General features: G+C 43.3%; 1 protein-coding gene across 4 annotated transcripts in view; it reads right to left on the bottom strand.

The window, feature by feature from the left end:
• Window positions 1–13,737: 13,737 nt before the first annotated feature.
• The window catches only part of DOP1B (DOP1 leucine zipper like protein B), a gene marked incomplete at its 5' end in the record, with an annotated part of 102,923 nt that continues 98,958 nt past the window's right edge, over window positions 13,738–17,702 (bottom strand). For all 4 annotated transcript variants that reach the window (XM_082838990.1, XM_082838987.1, XM_082838989.1 and 1 more), the window contains 4 exons: window positions 13,738–14,154; window positions 14,657–14,786; window positions 16,526–16,687; window positions 16,912–16,967. In XM_082838990.1, coding sequence (XP_082695116.1) covers window positions 13,906–14,154; window positions 14,657–14,786; window positions 16,526–16,687; window positions 16,912–16,967 — 597 coding nt within the window. In that variant the 3' untranslated portion in view covers window positions 13,738–13,905. The remainder of the gene's footprint in view (window positions 14,155–14,656; window positions 14,787–16,525; window positions 16,688–16,911; window positions 16,968–17,702) is intronic.

Here is a 17,702-nt window from a genome sequence, read left to right on the forward strand (position 1 = left end):
CGGGCGACAAATGTAGAGCCCGCGAGGTCCCTCCCACTTCCTGGGCGGAGCGCGCGGGTGACACCGCCCACTCACTTCCGCCTCCTGGCGCTGTGGAATTGGGAGGGTAGGGAAGGTAAATCGCACTGGGGGTTAAGGGAGCAGGGACAGCGGGAGAGATAGGCTTCCAGCTCCGGGGCCCTGCAGAGTAGGGCGCATGCGTGAGGCACCCGTAGGCTCGAATGGGTGACTGCGGTAACTGAACCTAGAGGCTTTGTCAAACAGTAATCAGCATGGAAGCCGCAAAGAGCTTTATTTGGGATCTTGGGAATTGCAACTGGGGATAGGTGCCAGCAAAATAGGAAGAGTGTTTGGGAAAGAGAAAGAGTCAGAGGCTTATAAAGGCAAAAACCACAAGGTTGTTAAAGTTGTCTTGCAGGAATTATGATTGACTTTGATGTAAAAAGGAAATATTTGTCCTTAAGGGATAGACTGTCACTAGTTATTTAGGGTAAGGGCTGGATAAGTATCTTGAATTTCTGGAACATCGTGCTGGATACCTTTGTTAGACGATAGATAGGTGGTCAAAAGGTCAGATTCTATCTGGGCTGAGACATGAATAAGTCACTTCCTCAGTGGCCTCTGGCTCCATTTTAGAGAGATCTCTTAGCAACACCTACTCCTTTTTGATTTTCCTTTTGCAGCTTGAGGGCCCCAAGTTTGAAGCCGGGTGCCATGGGTGTTGGTGACCCAGAAATGTGCACTTGAGGTGCTTGACCAGGCTGGACATGAATTACACTGAAGAACGCCATCACATGCCCACCAGTGTCAACGTGATTTGAAACCTTATTAATGAAATGAAGACTGTACTTTTGGGATGTACCTTGAAAATTATCATCCTGATAAAAGGAGTCCTTTCTCATATTGCAACTTATTGAGTCCTTTTGCTCGTGCACATTTATTCAGTATCGACTTTGAGCTGGGCCTTGGGCTAAGTTAGTAGTATATAGAAATGAATAAGTTGGGACTTCCCTCGTGGTCCAGTGGTTAAGACGGCAGGGGGCATGGATTACATCCCTGGTCAGGGAACTAAGATTCCGCATGCCATGAGGCGTGGCAAAAAAAAGAAAGAAAGGAAGGAAGGAAGGGAGAAAGAAAGAGATGAATAAGTCAAGGGCTGTCAGATACTGTGGTTAAAGAAAGAGTTAAAAGGTTTTTAAAAATATTCACTGCGTTTTTATAATTGTAAAAGAAATACATTTTCTTTGTAAAAATTCAAATAATACAGAAATATAAAACATAAAATTTACCCCAATACCTTTACCAGAACATATAAACAATTTGGCGTACATTACTTCAGATTTACTATATGCTAAATATTGGGTTGGCCAAAGAGTTCCTTTGGTTTTTTCTGTAAGATGGCTCTAGTAGCACTTAGTTGTCCTTAACTTCATTTGAAACAATTTTGTTAGATTGCATAGTGATAACTGTCATATCAGCGTGCACTTAAAAAAAAAACAACATTGGGCTTCCCTGGTGGCACAGTGGTTGGGAGTCTGCCCGCCAATGCAGGGGACGCGGGTTCGTGCCCCGGTCCGGGAAGATCCCACATGCCACGGAGAGGCTGGGCCTGTGAGCCATGGCTGCTGGGCCTGCGCGTCCAGAGCCTGTGCTCCGCGACAGGAGAGGCCGCGGCAGCGAGAGGCCCGTGTACCACAAAAAAAAAAAAAAAAAAATCAAAATTGGTGAATTTTTGTGTAGCCATTTTAATATTGAAGATGAAAAAAAAAGCAACATTTTTGGCATATTATGCTTTATTATTTCAAAAAAGGTAAAAACGCAACTGAAATACCAAAAAAGATTTGTGTAGTGTATGGAGAAGGTGCTGTGACCGATTGAACATGTCAAAAGTTGTTTGCGAAGTTTCATGCTGGAGATTTCTCACTGGACCGTGCTGCTTGGTCGGGTAGACCAGCTGAAATTGATAGCGATCAAATCGAGACATTCACTGAGAACAATCAGCGTTATACCACACGGGAGATAGCCAACATACTCAAAATACCCAAATCAAGCGCTGAAAATCATTTGCACTAGCTTGGTTATGTTAATCACTTTGATGTTTGGGTTCCACATAAGTCAAGCAAAAAAAACCTTCTTGACCGTATTTCCGTATTTCTGCATGCAATTCTCTACTGAAATGTAACAAAGATGTTCTGTTTTTACGACAAATTGTGACGGGTGATGAAAAGTGGTTATTGTACAATAGTGTGGAACAGAAGAGATCGTGGGGCAAGTGAAATGAACCACCACCAACCACACCAAAGGCCGGTCTCCATCCAAAGAAGATGATATTGTGTATACGGTGGGATTGGAAGGGAGTCCTCTATTATGAGCTCATTCCAGAAAACCAAACGATTAATTCCAACATGTACTATTACCAGTTAGACCAACTGAAAGCAGCACTTAACGAAAAGTCTGGAATTAGTTAACAGAAAATGCATAGTGGACTTCCCTGGTGGTACAGTGGTTAAGAATCTGCCTGCCAATGCCAGGGACATGGGTTCAAGCCCCGGTCCGGGAAGATCCCACATGCCACAGAGCAACTAAGCCCGTGTGCCACAACTACTGAGCCCGCATGCCACAACTACTGAAGCCCACGTTCCTAGAGCCCGTGCTCCGCAACAAGAGAAGCCACTACAATGAGAAGCCCGTGCACCGCAACGAAGAGTGGCCCCCGCTCACTGCAACTAGAGAAAGCCTGCGCACAGCAGTGAAGACCCAACACAGCCAAAAAAAAAAAAAAGCCATTATCAAAAAAAAAGAAAACGCATAGTCTTCCATCAGGATAACGCAAGGCCACATGTTTCTTTGATGACCAGGCAAAAACTGTTACCGCTTGGCCGGGATTCATCCGCCATATTCACCAGACATTGCGCCTTTGGATTTCCATTTATTTCGGTCTTTACAAAATTCTCTTAATGGAAAAAATTTCCATTCCCTGGAAGACTGTAAAAGGCATCTGGAACAGTTCTTTGCTCAAAAAGATAAAAATCTTTGGGAAGATGGAATTATGAAGTTGCCTGAAAAATGGCAGAAGGTAGTGGAACAAAACAGTGAATACACTGTTCAATAAAGTTCTTGGTGAAAGTGAAAAATATGTCTTTTATTTCAAAAACCAAAGGAACTTTTTGGCCAACCCAATACTATTTACAATATGGAAGTCTAGTTCCTCTGCAACTTGCATTTTTGTTTTATCTAATTATTTCAATTTGAGGTTTTTAGGTTCTCAAATATTTTTGAATAAATGAATGAGGAAATGTTAAAAAAAAAAAAAGCCTGTGTTCTGTTGCCACCCTTGCTACTGACCGCTGGGTTCTCAACTGAAAAAAAAAAAAACAAAAAAAACACAACCTAAAGGTTGAGAATTATGTTTTATTCAGTGGACATAACAAGGACTTGAGCCAAGGAGACAGCCTCTCATTAGCTCTGAGGGACTGTTCTGAAGATGTAAGGGAGGAGCCAGGATATATAGGGGTTTTTGCAAAAAACCCAGGTAGTCGGAGCATCAAAAGATTACTGTTAATTAAAGAAAACCAGACATCTCCAGTTAGTGAATTTAGTGCTTTTCTAGCTATGGGGAGAGGCAAGAGTCTGGGCTTATTGAAATCACCACTTTGATGTACACTTAACTCTCTATTGCCAGTATCCTATTATTCTCCATCCTGAATCCCCTCAGTGTGTACAGTGGGTGATGGCTTGATGGCCACAGCATCCTTTCTTTACTGATATGGCAGATGACATTCTTTGTCCACAGGGTAAACGACATGTGGAACACCTAAGTAAGAGTGCTAGTTGATACCATTTGCAATCCTCTGGACTGGGTAATTTCTCAGTTTCCTCCAGCTTTCAGATTGTATTATTATGTGAGAAGCGCTTTCATCAACTGTTTGTTGAGAGAGAACCTACTTTGTGTCTATCAAAGTGAGGGCTCCAAGAATGCAGTGAGGAGCACAATAGAGGATTCCACTCTTGTGGAATCTACAGTATCTTGGCTGTTTATTCAATAAGTTGTAGCCCATTAGTGAGTTGTGAAATCAATTTGGTGAGTCTCAACTAGCACTTTGCAAAAAAAAAAAAAAAATTTTAATTTAATAGTATAGTGTAGTGTCTGTCTGGGCCTAAATCCAACGTATTCACTTGTTAACTATGTGATGTTCAGCAAGGTTGATTTTGAAATGAGATTAGCCTGGAATATCCGGGTGGGCCCTAGATGCGATCACAAGTGTCTTTGTAAGACCGAGGCAGAGGGAGATTTGGTCACAGGAGGCTACTTGGCCACTGAAGCATCTCTCCAGAGACTTGAAGATGCTATGTGGATCGTTCTGAAAGTGGAGAAAGGCCATGAGCAAAGGATGCAGGGAATGCAGCTCCAGAAGTTGGAAAAGGCAAGGAAACTCCCTTCTAGGGCCCCCAGAATTTACAGGAAGCACGAGCCCCTGCAGACACCTTGGTTTCAGTTCATTTTGGACATCTGGCCTCCAAACTCGAAGAGAATACATTTCTTCTGGGTTTTTTTTTTTTTTTTTTTTGGCTGCTTTGGGTCTTCATTGCTGCGCACGCGCTTTCTGTAGTTGCAGCGAGCGGGGACTACTCTTCATTGTGGTGCGCGGGTTTCTCATTGCAGTGGCTTCTCTTGTTGTGGGGCATGGGCTCTAGGTACGTGGGCTTCGATAGTTGTGGCACGCGGACTCAGTAGTTGTGGCTCGCGGGTTTTAGAGCGCAGGCTCAGTAGTTGTGATGCATGGGCTTAGTTGTTCCGCAGCATGTGGGATCTTCGTGGACCAGGGCTCGAACCCGTGTCCCCTGCATTGGCAGGCGGATTCTTAACCACTACGCCACCAGGGAAGCCCCCTTCTGCAGTTTTTAAGACACTAAATTGTGGTAATTTGTTAGAACAGCAACAGGAATAGACAGTAGTCTATTCATGTACAAGCAAACACTTACCTGTACATACAAATTCTTGCCTCCCCACTCCTAATCTTTTTTTAACACAATTGAGCATACTGTGGAGTTCTACATTCTCAAGGCTTACTCATATGGAAGAAATGTGAGGCAAACATGTACAGGCTAAACTTAAACTGGGTTGGTATAACAGGGGCTTTTTCAGGAAAGTAAATTCTCTGTTGCTTGTGTTAGAGAAACTCAAGCTGACTTGGAAATCTTTATCTTTAAAAATGTCAAAGCTGAGTTTGATGTGTGTTTTTTATGGTAAAAACTACCTTCTTTGGGGAGTGCTGTTTACTAAATGTTTGTCTCCCCCCAAAATTCATATGTTGACATCCTAACCACCAATATCATGGTATTTGGAGGTGGGGCCTTTGGGAGGGTGATTAGGTCAAGAGGGTGGATCCCTCATGAATTCGATTATAGTCCTTATAAAAGAGACCTTACAGAGATCCCTCAATCCTTCTGTTAGGACACAGCAGGTAGAACCAGGAAGGTGCTTTTTTTTTTTTGGCCGCACTGTGCAGCTTGTGGGATCTTTTTTCCCTGACCAGGGATTGAACCCAGGCCCTCAGCAGACAGAGGGCGGAGTCCTAACCACTGGACCGCCAGGGAATTCCCAAGGTGCTTTGACTTTATACTTCCCTATTACAGAACTGTGAGAAATAAAAGTTTGTTGTTTAAGCCACCCAATCTATGGTATTTTTATTTTAGCACCCCAAACTAAGAAAAGAGAAATTTTAAAATTCCATACAAAAGTTAGAATATCTGAAGAAAATAAAATCTCTAACCAATTGATCTAAATCAAAAACAACGTGAAAGGGTTTCCCTGGTGGCGCAGTGGTTAAGAATCCGCCTGCCAATGCAGGGGACACGGGTTCGAGCCCTGGTCCGGGAAGATCCCACATGCTGCGGAGCAACTAAGCCACAACTACTGAGCCTGCGCTCTAGAGCCCGCGAGCCACAACTACTGAGCCCACGTGCCACAGCTACTGAAGCCCGCCCGCCTAGAGCCCGGGATCCGCAACAAGAGAAGCCACCGCGATGAGAAGCCCGCGCACCACATGGAAGAGTAGTCCCCGCTCAGCCCAACTAGAGAAAGCTCGCGCGCAGCAACAAAGACCCAGTGCAGCCAAAACTAAATAAATAAAAATAAATTAAAAAAAGAAAAAAAAACAACGTGAAAACTGGTTGCTTTCACAAACCTACACAGTTACACATCTCGACTTTTACATGGACTATATCTCAGAGAGACTTCCGTAGTTGTACATGAAAATCTTCATCACATTGTTTTACAGCTTCATAACATTTCATTACATTGATGTATTGCGATTCATGTAGTCAGTCTCTTACTGGTGGACACTGAGGTTGTCTCCAGACTTTTTGCTATTATCAATATTTACAATGAATGACTTGTACATAAGTCATTTTGCACATATGTATATATATCTGATAAATTCCTGGAAGTAGAATTGTGAGGTCAAAAATACATCCATTTTTACTTTTGGTAGAAATTGCCCCATTTTCTCCACAGAGCTTGTACCAATGTATACTCTGTAGCAATGGAAGTGGGGAGGCTGTTTTCCCCCTTTCACGGATATTCCTGAAATGGTCAGTGACTAATATCTCAGAGCAATTTTTTTTTCTCATATTGTAAGTTTGGGTGTCTTTTTACATTTGTAAAAGCCAATTGTGTGTGTGTGTGTGTATTGTGTGTGTGTGTCAGTGTGTGTGTACTCCCTGTTTATATCTTTTGCCCAATTTTCTATTGTTTCTTTTGATAGTTCTTTCAGTACCGAAGAAATTACCCCTTGGTAATATGTCTGAAATATTTTTCTGTTTGCCATTTCTTTTACTTTGCTTATGATGATTTTTGTTGTGCAGAATTTTTTTTTTTTTTTTTTTTTTTGTGGTATGCGGGCCTCTCACTGTTGTGGCCTCTCCCGTTGCGGAGCACAGGCTCTGGACGCGCAGGCTCAGCGGCCATGGCTCACGGGCCCAGCCGCTCCGCGGCATGTGGCATCTTCCCGGACCGGGGCACGAACCCGTGTCCCCTGCATCGGCAGGCGGACTCTCAACCACTGCGCCACCAGGGAAGCCCCTGTTGTGCAGAATTTTAAAAAGAAAATTTATATAGTCAAAATTATAGAACTTTCTCTTAGACTTGTGGAATTTATGTTCATCTAAGAAATTTCATCTCCATTGTTGGCTTATATAAATATATTTTCCTCAATTTTTCCAGCATTTTCATGGTTTCTTCATGGTTTCAATCTTTGATTTGTTTGGAATTTATTTTGGTGAAAGATATGAGATATGAATCCAACTTACTTTCCCCCTGTTGGGTACCCAGTTATCTCAACACCATTTATTGAATAAGACACCTTTCTTTCCCCCTATGGGTTTGAAGTACCACCTTTATTATATGCTGAACTTTTCTATGTGTTTGGGTCCATTGATAGACTTTCATTTTGTTCTATTGACCTCTTGTCCATTCCTGCACTGGTACCAATTATTTTAGCTTTATAATATAAAGATCTGAGGTTAGTTCTCTTCATTACTCTTTAACTTTGAATTTACGCTGTAAGTTAAAATTTACAACTTTATGATGTTGCATTTTCCTCTTCAAGACATAGTAAACCTTCCCTTTAGCTCCAAGTCTTCTTTTCTGCTTTGGTAGTGTTGTCTTCAAGGAGGACTTATACATTTTTTTTCCCTATTTTATTATTGTTGTTGTTATTGGCAGTGAGATTTCATCTATCTCATAACTGGTCATAAATAGATAGATAGATATTGATGTCAAAAAAACTATACTGGGCTTCCCTGGTGGCGCAGTGGTTGAGAGTCCGCCTGCCGATGCAGGGGACATGGGTTTGTGCCCCGGTCCGGGAAGATCCCACGCGGCTGGGCCCGTGAGCCATGGCTGCTGAGCCTGCGCGTCCGGAGCCTGTGGTCCGCAGCGGGAGAGGCCACAACAGTGAGAGACCCGCGTACCGCAAAACAAAAACAAAAATGAAAAAAACTATACTGATGTGTACATATTAACTTCTGATTGAATTTTCTTGTCTTTAGGCCAATCATAATCTTCATTTGGCCACGAGCTCCACCCCCTGCCCCCAATCATATTAAACAACTTGTCTTTTTTAAAAAAATAAATTTATTTATTTATTTATTTTTGGCTGCATTGGGTCTTCATTGCTGCACGTGGTGGGATTTCTTTAGTTGCGGTGAGCGGGGGCTACTTTTCGTTGCGGTGTGCAGGCTTCTCATTGCAGTGGCTTTTCTTGTTGTGGAGCACGGGCTTAGGTGCGCAGGCTTCAGTAGTTGTGGTGTGCGGGGCTCAGTAGCTGTGGCTTGCGGGCTCTAGAGCGCAGGCTCAGTAGTTGTGGTGCACGGGCTTAGTTGCTTCGCAGGATGTGGAATCTTCCCGGACCAAGGCTCGAACCCGTGTCCCCTGCATTGGCAGGTGGATGCTTAACCACTGCGCCACCAGGGAAGTCCCCAAACAGCTTGTGTTTTTCCTGAGGGAATTTAGATTGATAGGCTGGCTTAGATTCAGAAACAAACAAAATAATTGGAAGGAAAACATGGGACAATATACAATCAAGTGCTTATTAGTTACTGTAGTATCTTTAGTACAACACAGAGCTCTCTGAGCAGTATGGTTAGTGCACAGAGTCAAGTGTGCCCTCTCCATACAGTACGGAAGTGTTTGGTTATCAAAGGGTCCAGTAAGAATTAAGGACAAGCCAGGTGAAGACAGAATGGGTGGTTCTCACAGATGCTTCAGATGGGTTGGGCTATGTAATCAGGCAGTGCTGGGAACAGCAGGACAGAGTGGGGAAAGCACGCCAAGCAGAACACCTCACGTGTCCCAAGTGGTCATCAGGGAAACCACATGAGTCTCAGGGAGGGGATTCTTAGAGTGACGGAGAGACCAAGATTGGGGGAAAACACACTGTTCCCTGAGCCCACACTGCCTAGTCCTACAAATCCATTCATTCAAACTTTGTTTTACTCCCCTTTCTTCTTCCTTCCAGCGCCACCTTGGGCAGATAAATCAACATTTATGTTTTTCATTTAGCTATTTGCTGGCTGCTCGTCGATGTCAGACACCGAAGGAACTGAAGATACAGGCTCTGTCTTTTCCACAAAAGGGCACTTACCTTGGACCAGTGATGGGCTACTACGTTATTCAGTGCTTTCATAGGGCCACACTGGGAAAGTGCCTCGCTGTGAGGTATAGAAAGAAGCAAGGCCAGGGAGTTTGGATCTCAAAGACGGGCTCCCATATATTTGTAAATAAACCAACAAACGACTTGAGTAGGACTTCGCCAGGTGAAAGAGAAGGAGAAAATAGTATCAAGTGGATGAAACAACATATGTAAGAAATGCAGGAGAGGGACTTCCCTGGTGGCGCAGTAGTTAAGAATCCGCCTGCCAATGCAGGGAACACGGGTTCGGGCTCTGGTCCAGAAAGATCCCACATGCCGCAGAGCAACTAAGCCCGTGCGCCACAACTAAGCCCATGTGCCACAACTACCGAGCCTTCCCTCTAGAGCCCGTGAGTCACAACTCCTGAGCCCGTGAGCCACAACTCCTGAGCCCGTGTGCCACAGCTACTGGAGCCCGCGTGCCTAGAGCTCATGCTCTGCAACGAGAAGCCACTACAATGAGAAGCCCCCGCACTGCCACAAAGAGTAGCCCCTGCTCGCCGCAACTAGAGAAAGCCTGCACACAGCAACGAAGACCCAAAGCAGCCAAAAATAAATAAATAAATAAATAGATTTATATTTAAAAAAAAAAAAAGAAATGCAGGAGATGAGAAACCCTGAGTGGAGGAGACAGGAGAGGTAGCTGAGGCCTTCAGGAGGATAGAAAATCCCATCAGGCCCCAAGAGTCATAATTACAATTTCAATTTAGGGTAAAATGTTAAGCAACTTCTTTTTCTTTTTTCTTTTTCGGTACGTGGGCCTCTCACTGTTGTGGGCTCTCCTGTTGCGGAGCACAGGCTCCGGACGCGCAGGCTCAGCGGCCACGGCTCACGGGCCCAGCTGCTCCGCGGCATGTGGGATCTTCCCAGACCGGGGCACGAATCCGTGTCCCCTGCATCGGCAGGCGGACTCCCAACCACTGCGCCACCAGGGAAGCCCCCTAGATCCAATTTTAAAGTCCATTTCTGCCTTGGCTTAAAGGTAGGCTTATTGATTTAGATGCAGGACCACTTGGAAAGAGCTATCTGTATAGGATGAGAAGTAAGCAGACAAGCCTCCGCCTTGCGGGTTTCCTCATTTCCATCCAAGCCATCATCTCTGTGAACTCGTGGCTCTGCAAACTAGTGTCTCTGCAAACTAGTGTTTCTCCAAGAGTGATCCAGAAAGCACTAGCATCAAAGATAAGTTATTACACAGGCAGATTCCCGAATGTCACCCCACTTACTGATTCAGACTTCCTGGGGCGGAGGCTAAGCCTTCTGCAAGTTAGCAAGCTCTCTGGATGATTCTGTGCACACACCAGAGAGAGGACCCCTGTTAAGTAAAGTTGCTTTGCTGGATTCTAACCACAACTGAGATTTCTAACTGCCGGGTCCCCATAACCATCCTGAAAAAAGGTTGGAGGGGGTCTCTTCACTCAACTTCAGAGACAGCACAAAGTCCGATTGCAGATGATGGAATTCAGCTTATGGAATGATGACTACACAACTTAACAAAACATGTAAGCATGGTAAGGTACTACGTAGTGATTCTCACAACGTCCAGTTGCCCCTTAGTGTAGAATGGGTGGACTCTTCTTTGATGGTGTTACTTTTCCATGTTCATGGGTTTGTGTGTCCTACTAAACTGCAAATGATACCTGGCAGAAGGCATTGTCTTACCTCAATTTAATTCCAAAGGCCAGATTCTGTCTGGTCTCCCAGGTTGTTGTTCAAAGCTTTTAATTACAGTCTTCATCAACCATCTCGATGAATCCAGCTACTTCTACTTCTAATTTAACTGGGCATAACACAAATGCTGGAAAATAAGGCTTGTTCTGCTTTAAAACACCTCACCACCCCTTGAGAGGCAGGAGCCACCTGCTCTGTGCCGAGGCTCTGGGAGGAGCTGTTTCAGCAGGAAGCCCGCTGGGCGGGGTGGCCTCAGAAGCTGTCTCCCACCCGGCACCACGCGGCAGCAGCCCTTGCAGGGTTTTCCTGTTTAAACTTCTCAGCCCTGGGCTTGAGAACATAGTGCTCTAGAGCAAGACAGACCTAGGCTTCGGTTCCTGGCTCTGCAGACTTTGGAGAACTGAGGAACAGTCCCTACCTCTCACGGGGGTTAGGAAATCACCCATGTGACGCGCTCAGCACGACGTCTGGCCCCTGGGAAGCACTCCCGTGGTGACGACCATTCATACCCGCTCTTAAGGGCTACGTCCCCACCACACCCTCCTGTAGCTCCGTGCGTTCCAAAGTCTGCTTTGTTAGAGCACGGGACCCAGCACACTGCTTGCCCCCAGAGAAGTGGCACTTTGGTCCTTGGGTTGCACACATGGCTTAACTTCTTCTGAGAGGAAGTGAGTCACAGCGGTCGTCTTGCAAGTAGGAAGGCAAAAAAGAACTGCTGATTTTGTTTTTCCTCACACTTAAAAAAAAAAATCTCCATTTTCTCTTTTAAAACTAAGACAACATTATCAATCAACTATACTCCAATATAAAACAAAAAGTTAAAAGAGAAAAAAGACATAAAAGACCCCCCCCCAAAAAGTCAAGTGAAAAAAAACAACTATATAAACCACAGCGGGAGCACAGAGAGGGTTAGTTGCTATAACCCTGAGGGGTAGTTACAGTCGATATTTCTATTGTATAGATGAGAAAACTGAGGAACAAAGTATATGTCCAGCCTAGCATGTGGGTAAAGCTGAATAACAAACCCAAATTGAATTCAGAGCCTATGCCCTCACCCACTGTGGTGTGTACACGGACAAAAGACTTAGATATACATCACATTTATAAGACTTCTTTCCTAGTGTTCTATGATAAACAGAGATGTATTATTAAATCTCTTTTAAGATTTCTATTAATAAATAGAAATTAATAAATAAGGATTTATTTTATTAATAAAATAAATTAATAAATAAGGATTAAATTTTATATGGTATTGACCGAGACCATTAAGCTGTTTTAGATACTGGAGAGGAAAAAAAGAAAAAACAAAATTTGTAAATCTAGGTACAGATACAAGACCTACCTTTCATGGCATAATAGCTACTGATGATATAAATAAGCTATTAGTTTTGTTGTCAATTTTGATACGTGATCATATGTACCCACCTTGATGTTAACTATTAATCAGCATATGTTTATCTCCTCACAACCTGAATTATAGGGAAATCATCATATAAGTTACATTGAATTCACAATTCTACACTTCAATATTTAACATTTTAGTGACCAAACTTGCAAATGATTTTAAAGATACCCCCCCAACACACACAAAAACAACATAGTTTCCATGTAATTATTTATTTTTTTTATTTTTTTTATTTTGGCTGTGCCACACGGCATGCGGGACCTTAGTTCCCCAACCAGGGATCAAACCCGCGCTCCCTGCAATGGAAGCAAGGAGTCTTAACCGCTGGACCGCCAGGGAAGTCCCTCCATGTAATTTTTAACACGTATTTGTATGAATACCCATATATGGTGGTGCTTTTTGATCTTACTTTTAGCCCTTATTTAGGGAACCAAGTGGTTCTGTGCTCCCCATATCCTATCTTGGGGCTAGTGACACAAATTGCTTCTGCAGTGTTCACAAACTAATACGTAGTAGAATGTTAGGAGTAACTTAACCAATAATGTTGGTCAAGTTCCCAAACACCCTTGTCTATAGAAAGGATGAATCTGAGAGCACACATTAGGTAGGACAGTTTGCATCATCTGGCCCGGAAAATGAGGTCATGGAACGACGCCCTGGTGGCTGAAAAGGGGACATGAGCTAGGCAGGTCTGGCAGGCAAGCCCCGCGCACTGGCGCAGAGTGAGGGTGCTCACCTCAGAGGATGGGCACCAAGAGGGAGTCTAAATAAGGAAGTTGGCATGAGACAAAGAGGCTCGAAAAGAGTGGGATGACACGCTGCCAGCCTGGAGGAGCCTGTGCCTAGGAAGGGATTATTTTCATCAACAGCAATGTCTGCAGAGAGGTAAAGAGATCCCAGAAATGACAGAGTAATAAGGAAGAGTCCAAGGAGTGAGTTTCCCTGACAATAGTTTCAGGCATTAGAGGCTCCATGACCACGCTGACTGCTTTATGTTAAATGGAAAGTGCTGGCCAGGCACACCGTGGTGCCATAACTAAGGTTACAGCTGTCAGACCTTTGAAAACTATGTATTTCTTACCCAGCAGAAGAGTGTGAACACGTGATTTTAATGGGCATGAGTTAAATACAATGAGATATCTGCAAGCTCACACCTCTGAATAGTCAATGGTAACGGGCAATTAGTATTTTCAGAAAATAATACATTTTCATTTTAAAATGTGGTACCAAAATAAATGTTTAAGGGGACATATGTGAGAAAGGTTAAAATAATAGTCAACAAGATTGTTAGAGAGGTGTACTGACACAGACCCATACATCTGCAACAAAGAAAACAACTCTCCAATCTCTTCATCCTTTACTTTATATCACAAATGTTGTGCCACCACTAGATGATATATTAATTTTATTTCTTTACATAAATTGAGGAAGAAACATAAAATCAGATCTAAAAATATTACATGGCATTCAGGGAGGTGTATTTTGGTGCCCACCAGAAAAATGATCTGAAATTTACTTTCAAAACTGAGACACACTTGTTTAAAAGCACTATCCTGGCTCCTTTTTTGTTTTGAATATATCCTGTTTTTTCTCGAAGTCTCAGTAAATGGATTAAACAAGTTCTGGCTTACAAGGTTAACATTCCAGATGTTCCAAAAAATCGTATTCAACACATTCTTCCAGTTGCTTCAAGACCCTTGAGCTATCTGCGACGGGCGACTCCACAAGTAGAGGCCCCCGGGTGTCAGTAGGCAGTTTACTTTGGGTTTTAAAGGCACAATTCAGAGTCTTGAAGAATGGCATCAATTGCCTAATGGTGGAAAGAGAATGCTGGCGCAGAAGAGGGAACTCGCTCTTCATGGCGATCTCATCGGAGCTGATATCCTGCAAAAAACCCACAACGACGTGGCTTTGCTAAGGGTTAGAGATGCACGCGAGGCACGTGCAGGCGGTGAAAGCTAAGAGATGGGTCCTTTATGAAATTCACTGTCAGCGCTGATGGTAGCAGCATCAACTCAAATCCTAGGTCTTCAGCTGCCATCTTCCACCAGGATTTCACCCTGAGCCCACCCCGCTGGGGCCACTGTCACCTCTCCGGCAGGCTCTTCCTCTGAGTCACAGAGGAACTCTGTGGGCAAGACTACTTCTACAGGACTGTGTCACCCAGGAGGCTTTACCCCTTAGCAACTGGGATGAGAAAGTGACATATAAATGCTAAAACAAAGATGAAATTTATAACCATCTCCAGGTTTGAACATTCAGTTAGGAGGCATTCTGAAAACTGTTCAAAGTCATTAAAATCAAATAGCATATGAAGTACTTCACTCACTGCCCAGCCTTTCTCCCCTCTGCCACAAATATAACTGTTAAAAAGGAAAACATTTACCCCATATTTTAATTTTAGAAGTTCGAGAATCCTGACAGTGTGGGGTTTGCATTCTTGGTGATTCTCCTCTAGATCCGACGGGAAGGCAGGGCCCTCTGTGTCTACTTCTGGAACAAATGCCCACCTGTAACTGGAGGAAAGACATCGGAGGTCAGGCATGCTGGCTTGGAGCCCACCTAAAGAGTTAGAAACAGTTTTACTGAGATGTAAATCACATTCACCGGTTTAACGTGTACAAATCAAAAGCTTTTGGTATATTCACAGAATTGTACATCCACCACCATAATCAATTTTAGGATATTTTCATAACCCCAAACAGAATCCCTGTTCCCATTAGCCCTCACCCCTCAATCCACTACACCCCTTTGATCTAGGCAACCACTCATCTATTTTCTGTCTCTACAGATTTTTTTATACTGGACATTTCATATAAGTGGAATCACATAATACATGGTCGTTTGTGCCTGGCTTCTTTCACTTGATACTGTCAAGGTTCATCGTGCTGTGGCATGTGTCGGTACTTCATTTCTTTGTATTGTAGAATATTTAATTGTACGGATACACCACATGTTATTTATCCACTTGTCAACTGATGGACATTTCTCTACCTTTTGCCTATTATGATTAATGCTGCTGTGCATACTCATGTCATTGGAACTCACTTAAAAAAAAAAAACTTTCTTTTTTAGAGCAGTTTTAGGTTCACCCCAAATTGAGCAGAGAGTACAGAGGTTTCCCACTTGCCCTGGGGCCTGCTCTGCCGTGCACAGCCTCCCTGACTACCAACACACCCACCAGAGGGGTACATTTGTTACAATCGATGCACTGACACTGACTCAACATCATCACCCAAAGTCCAGAGTTCACCTTAGGGTTCACTCCTGGTGCTGTAACTTCTATAGGCTCGGACAAGTGTGCAATGACATGTATCATACGAAGTAGTTTCACTGCCCTAAAAATCCTCTGCGCTCTGCCTCACCCTCCCCTCCCGCCTGGCACACACTCAGCTGTTTACTGTCTCCACCGTCTTGCCTTTTATAGATCATCATATAGTTGGAATCAGACAGTATGTAGCCATTTCAAATTGGCTTCTTTCACTTAGTGTTTCTAACCACAAACATTTCTACATGATTTCACTCTGTGAAATAGGACAGAGAGAAGTGGCATCTGGGGCCAGGCATGAAATTAGACAAATGAGCAGCTGTGTTAAGCCCACAGGAAATGTGAGCCCACAAGGGCAGAGCCAATCGGAGACGGCAAGTTCCATTTATTTAATTAAAAACAAAGAGACAAAAAGATTATACAAACCCAGTGAGGATCACCAGTGGGTGACTCTGTTTTATAAGAACCCAATAGCAAAACCCACCTAAACACACACACACACACACGCACACACACACACACACACACACACAGAGAGAGAAAGAGAAACCCGTACATAAACACTACTGTGAGCCAAATTCCCCGAAACACAGATGTTGCAAGTAATGTGAAACTTGGTATTCTTTTTTTTTTTTTTTTTTTTTTTGCGGTATGCGGGCCTCTCACTGTTGTGGCCTCTCACGTTGTGGAGCACAGGCTCTGGACGCACAGGCTCAGCGGCCATGGCTCACGGGCCCAGCCGCTCCGCGGCATGTGGGATCTTCCCGGACCGGGGCACGAACCCGTATCTCCTGCATCGGCAGGCGGACTCTCAACCACCGCGCCACCAGGGAAGCCCTGAAACTTGGTATTCTGAGCAGGCTCCTCGGCCACTAGCAACCCATGCTGTGGTGTCTTATATATTGTACAGGAAAGAACAAGTGAAAGTGCTCAAGAGGAAAGAAAGTCATCTGCTTCAAAGAAGACACGTGGTCTTCTCTGACTTACATCTGAAATAGCGGCATCTTGTCAGGTGGAAAAGAAAGTGCTGTGTCCAAGAATTTGCAAGCTGATAAGTATAGGATAAGTTCACTCTGGGGTATCTCCCCCATCGAGGGCTCATTTCCATCAGAGACTGAAACTTTTATTCTGTTGATTTTGTTGCTGTTTCTGTAAATTTGCAAAGAAACTCTTGTTATAAATTCATTCACATCTGCTGTGGTCCTTTTGCCTATGCAATGTCCATAAGAAGGTTTTCCTTTTAAGAAATGGTCAGAATAGCTGGTCCCTTCACAACTACTTCAGGAAAACAGTATTTAGTGTTAGATAGCCCTGCGTCTTAAGGTGATGTCCATTAACCTTCATATATGTGTGCAGACTGCTGTACTACTTACCTCAATGATTCATCGTCCTCTTTCAGATCTTCTTCAAGCTGTATGAATGTCTGAATCTTTAAAAAAAATGTGAATTCAAGTTACTATTTGAGAGAGAGTAAACCTAGCTTAATGTTTAAAATTTATATGTCCATAAAAAATAGCAAATAAAGCAAAAGAAACAATCAAAAAAATGAAAAGACAACCTATGAAATGGAAAAAAAAATCTGCAAACCAAATATCTGATAGGGTAATATCCAAAATATATAAAGAACTCATACAACTCAGTAACAAAAAAAAGCAAATAATCCAATGAAAAAATGGGCAGCATTATTTGCAGTAGCCAAGACATGGAAACAACCTAAATGTCCATCAACAGATAAATAGATAAAGAAATTGTTTTATATATACACAATGGAATATTATTCAGCCACGAAAAGGAGGAATCCTACCATTTCCAGCAACATGGAAGGACCTTGGGGGCATTATACTAAGTGAAATAAGAAGAGAAAGGCAAATACTGTATGATCTCCCTTATAAGTGGAATCTAAAAAAATAATACAGGGAACTTCCCTGGTGGTCCAGTGGTTAAGACTCCGTGCTTCCAATGCAGGGGCCATGGGTTCAATCCCTGGTCATGGACGTTAACTAAACTTACTGTGATAATCATTTCATGATATACTTCAGTCAAATCAAGTTGTACACCTTAAACTCACACACTGCTATATGACACATATCTCAATAAAACTGGAGGAAAAAAAACAGTTTAAAAAATAGCAAATAGGGAGTTCCCTGGTGGTCCAGTGGTTAGG

This window comes from Leucopleurus acutus (assembly GCF_964270905.1).
Source record: "Leucopleurus acutus genome assembly, chromosome: 5".
Classification (NCBI taxonomy): Eukaryota; Metazoa; Chordata; class Mammalia; order Artiodactyla; family Delphinidae; genus Leucopleurus; species Leucopleurus acutus.